The 5,000-nt window shown below is 42.8% G+C and overlaps 1 protein-coding gene across 1 annotated transcript in view; it reads right to left on the bottom strand.

Annotated features, from left to right (window-relative positions):
* Positions 1-5,000, bottom strand: part of plcb1l (phospholipase C beta 1-like) — a 163,319-nt gene that overhangs the window by 17,753 nt on the left and 140,566 nt on the right. The window contains exons 29-31 of the mRNA XM_082147359.1: positions 4,774-4,850; positions 4,496-4,585; positions 920-977 (exon numbers count right to left, since the gene is read on the bottom strand). Of these exons, the coding sequence (XP_082003485.1) occupies positions 920-977; positions 4,496-4,585; positions 4,774-4,850 (225 nt within the window). The remainder of the gene's footprint in view (positions 1-919; positions 978-4,495; positions 4,586-4,773; positions 4,851-5,000) is intronic.

The following is a 5,000-nucleotide window of genomic DNA, read 5'->3' as shown; positions in this document are numbered from 1 at the left end:
CTAGTATTCCTGCATTGACCAGTAGGGGTTAACTAGTATTCCTGCATTGATGAGCAGGGATTAACTTGTATTTGTGCATTGACCAGGGGTTAACTAGTATCCCTGCATTGATAAGCGGGGATTAACAAGTATTACGACATTGACCAGCAGGGGTTAACTAGTATTCCTGCATTGACCAGTAGGGGTTAACTAGTATTCCTGCATTGACCAGCAGGGGTTAACTAGTATTCCTGCATTGACCAGCAGGGGTTAACTAGTATTACGGCATTGACCAGCAGGGGTTAACTAGTATTCCTGCATTGACCAGCAGGGGTTAACTAGCATTCCTACATTGACCAGCAGGGGTTAACTAGCATTCCTACATTGACCAGCAGGGGTTAACTAGCATTCCTACATTGACCAGCAGGGGTTATCTAGTATTACGGCATTGACCAGCAGTGGTTAACTAGAATTAAGGCATTGATGAGCAGGGGTTAACTAGCATTTCTGCATTGACCAGCAGGGGTTAACTAGTAGTACGGCATTGACCAGCAGGGGTTAACTAGAATTCCTACATTGATCAGCAGGGGTTAACTAGTATTCCTGCATTGACCAGCAGGGGTTAACTAGTATTATGGCATTGACCAGCAGGGGTTAACTAGTATTCCTGCATTGACCTGCAGGGGTTAACTAGTATTATGGCATTGACCAGCAGGGGTTTACTAGTATTCCTGCATTGACCAGCAGGGGTTAACTAGTATTATGGCATTGACCAGCAGGGGTTAACTAGTATTCCTGCATTGACCAGCAGGAGTTAACTAGTATTACGGCATTGACCAACAGGGATTAACTAGTATCCCTGCACTGACCAGCAAGGGTTAACTAGTATTGATCAGTATTTTAATGTTAGTATATTAACTAGTCCCTGATAACTACTCACCCGTCTGATGGACTGCACCACCTCATTCACATGCGATCTGTTCATCTCCATCTTTCTCCTACAGAACAGGATGATTTTACATATCAGTGTCAAGCAGTGAGTAATGATGATGGATCAACAACATCTAGGGCCCTATTTTAACGATCTGAAACGCAAGTGTCAAGCGCAAAGCGCAAGTAACTTTGTGGGCGGGTCTCGGCGCTGTTGCTATTTTCCCGGCGGGATAAATTACTCTTGCGCCAGGCGCAAATCTAAAAGGGGTTGGTCTGAAGTAGCTTCATTATTCATAGGTGTGGTTTGGGCGTAACGTGAAATAAACCAATCAGAGCGTCATCTCACATTCCCTTTAACCCTCTGGGCGCCACGGTCGAGTTTACTCGACAAGATGCGGCACTGAATAAAACGGCCGATTTTGTCAAATAGGGTGTCAAATTTCGTTCGACCTCCCCTCCACTAGTTGGCAGACATGTCATACTTCATCCCCGACTCAAAAAAAAGTCATGCTTCTATACAAAATATTCGAGCTAGAGCGCATTGAATCAGTGCGAACAAAAGCGGAGCTAGTGTGCGAGTGAGCCATTTTATCAGAGCAATATTGTCAACGTCAGCGAGTATTTGCATTAGATTATTATTATTATTATTATCTAATGGCATCAATAAAGCTTACCCGCAATGAAGTGTTGGGTCTTCTATTCGCGGACCCTGATTCTGAAGGGGAATAACGTTATCTGCCTTCAGAAAATGACGGTGATTCTGAAAGTGAAAGTATAGCCCTACACCAAGCACAAACGGTGAATCCTTTGCCCAATATAACGTTAGATGGTCCTTTGCCCAATGTCAGTGGTGGGAACAATGTTTCCCGGGGTCGGAGTGTTCATCGCGATGTTAGCAGGCGTGTTAGTGTTGTGGGGAACGAGGCGGCCGCGGGAGATTTTTACCGCGCTAGCCATGGTGACCGTGTGCCTCTCCGCAATCGCGGCGACAGTATTGTGGTGGAGACTTTGTCTAATGCCACTGGGTATGTTAGACGAGGTCGAAGTATTCATAGGACAGTTAGGGGGCAACGTGGAGGCAGGGTGGGGAGTCGCAATGACAGTAGTCCGAGCTGTGCACACTCTGCGCGCGCGCGAGACAGATCTGGCCGCGCCCGCGCTGCTGCTCGTAGCAGGAGAAGAGGCGATGTGACACGGGGCAGAGGGGCTATTATGCATAGTCTATCGCAAGACCACACCATGAAACACTACAAGAAATGTCACCTGGATGAATAGGGAGTCATTATCTCTACAGCAAAAGCCCTGCAAAAATTGTTTTTGTCTGCCATTTATTACACTGTTGATTTACTATCTATTTCCCTGACCATTTAGTAGTGTACAATATGTGTTCTTTTTTGTGTGTTCATGTCCTTGTGATGTGTGCGTCTTTGTCAGCTAAAAAACAAAAAAACAACCAAATAAACATCAACAAAAACCATAAAAATTCTATAATCCAAGATGACCGCCACCATATGACGTCATAATATGCAAATTAGATGGGAAAATGTAATCCCTACATAAACTTTGGGTCATCCTTAATATTTCTCTAATTTACAGAAAGTCTCTATCTTTTATCACTTTTAAGATATAGCCTTTTGAAATTAAGATGTCAAAATCGAACGTTTTAGGAAAAAACCTCTGGCGCCTAAAGGGTTAAGAGAAGACGCGCTTTTTCCATAGCGGATTGCTATTGTAACGGCGGATTTGCCAGGCGCGCGCCAGGAGCGATTCACAGCCAAGGAGAGCAACGCTCTCGTCACGGCGGTAAAAGAGAGAAGTTACATTGAAATGGAGAAACCCACCCAAATGAACTTCGGTTAAACAGGCGTATGATAATTTAGGTAAATGTGTAAGCTAGATGTATGCTTTTATAATAAATTGTCTATCTATCTATCTATCTATCTATCTATCTATCTATCTATCTATCTATCTATCTATCTATCTATCTATCTATCTATCGTAATAATGTATGATTTGCAAAAATGAAAACTGCTGCTTCTGTGTAGATGAGAGAATCAAAGTGTATGCGCGTTGTGCACACGCTACATTGATTATGGCCAAGCATGCGCCCTTAAAATAGCATATGAATAACATGCGCAACGCGCCACTGACTTTAAACTATTTTTTCCTGGTTAGTGGCGCAATTGTTTTCTAAACCTGCAAAATAGCATGAAGGAACGTTTGTGCCGGAACACGCCTCCTCTTTGCGCTGAACCGCCCCCGGGAGCGCAAGTGTATTTCCTAACTTACCGACGTGCTTCTGTGGAGGGAAAAGTCCGCTTTGCGCCGGTGCAAAATAGGAATGATACATGCGTCGGTGTACAAAGTCACTTGCGCTGGGTGCAAGATAGGGCCCATATAGTGTTTGTGCAGGAGAATATTCCTGTTCAACAAACACTAACTCTAGTCAACTGGTAAGAATGTTGATGTTGTTGTTATTTCGATGGTCTGCTTCAAACATTCTACTGAGTATAAGTAACTTTGCAACTACATGTCAACTTATTCTACCAACACCTAACCTTACACTCCACTATTACCAGTGCTTTAAGTGGGCCGGTACGCGCCGGTACTCAGTACCGCCACTTCCAAATATAGCTCTTGAGCGTACCGCCACCTCTCCGTGCGCCCAGAACATGCTTTTAGCGTACCGGTACGCTCATTTGCACATCTGTTTTAATCCTTTGGTTGCGCTAACGCTTTTCAGAGCGCCCTTCACAATGCACGCTTCCTAATTCGTCCCACCGAGAGCAGAGACTACATTACCCATACACCCTTGAGTTTTACAAGTGAAAAGCGCATGCATCGCTTTTGCCGCTGTCAGTGTAAACAACTCAACGTGGTTCGGAGAGGGTGTGTGAAACGCGCAACCATAGCTGCTCGGTTAAAATACAAATACAATGAACACTTAATATGCTCTCCTGGCTTCAGACTCTTGAGTAGTAAAAGAAAATGATTTGTACAGTATTTCTCATTTTTCATTTGGTGTAGGTAGGCTACTGTGATTGTATTTAGCTGAATCTGCTTTTGTATATTTTTCAGGGGTAAAGAAATGAACCATCTTTAAGACGTTATTTGTTATTATGTTTTATAATTTATTTTATGTACATTTTGTTCAAAAATTTTTCAATACCCTTTTGCACATTTTATTTATGTTCAGTAGCTCTTTCTAGCTCAAGCAAATCCACAAACTAATAAAAGGATTTATAATTTTTTATAAGGTCGTCTGTTGACTGCTGTATATAAAACCCCTTCAATATAGTTGTTGTTACCTCAGGGGAGGAGGGGAGTCAGCAAAAAAATAAAACAATAATAATAATAGAGTACCGGCACCTCTTTTGGGCCACTTAAAGCACTGACTATTACTCGAATGAGAGTTAGTTGACATATAGTTGCATAGTTAAGAATAGTTAGTAGAATATCTAAAGTGGACCATCAAAGTAAAACTGAATGTTGTTCAAGCCAAACTCTGATCGACTGGTAGAGATGTCGATCTGTGGACACGTTTAACATGATAATATAAGACTGATGGGTTAAAGTCACTCACTCGTCAGTCAGAGCTTTCTCCAGCGTTCTGGCTTCCTGAAACTTCTCCTGTCGTCTCTTGTCCATCCTTTTCTTCAAGTCTTTGTTTTCTCTGAAGAAAATGAAATCAGAACTGCTCAAAAGAAGATATTTTGAGGAAAGTCTGTGTCCAAACGACTTCAGACAAAAACACTGGAGATTTCTCACAGTCTCTTCTTTACTGTTCCACAGAAGAAAGAGAGTCATTTGTGTTTGAGCGTCATGAGGGCGAGTGAAAGATGTGCAGTGATGTTGACTTACTTCTCACACAGATCTTTGAGTTTCTTCAGCTGGTTACTCTGACACTCTTCCGCCACGGTCACCAGCTTCTCTACCAGCTACAGATGAAGAGAAACACGACGTGTATGTGAGCCAACACTGTTCACAGACCGTCTGATACACACTAACCAGGCAGCAAACACATTGGCTGACTCCTCAAAGTCCCTGCACTTTATTTGATCACTAAATGATCTGTTACTTCATCTGTT

The sequence above is a fragment of the Leuciscus leuciscus genome (genome assembly GCF_965113295.1).
Source record: "Leuciscus leuciscus genome assembly, chromosome: 19".
Lineage (NCBI taxonomy): Eukaryota > Metazoa > Chordata > Actinopteri > Cypriniformes > Leuciscidae > Leuciscus > Leuciscus leuciscus.
This window is presented reverse-complemented; position numbering and strand designations above follow the sequence as displayed.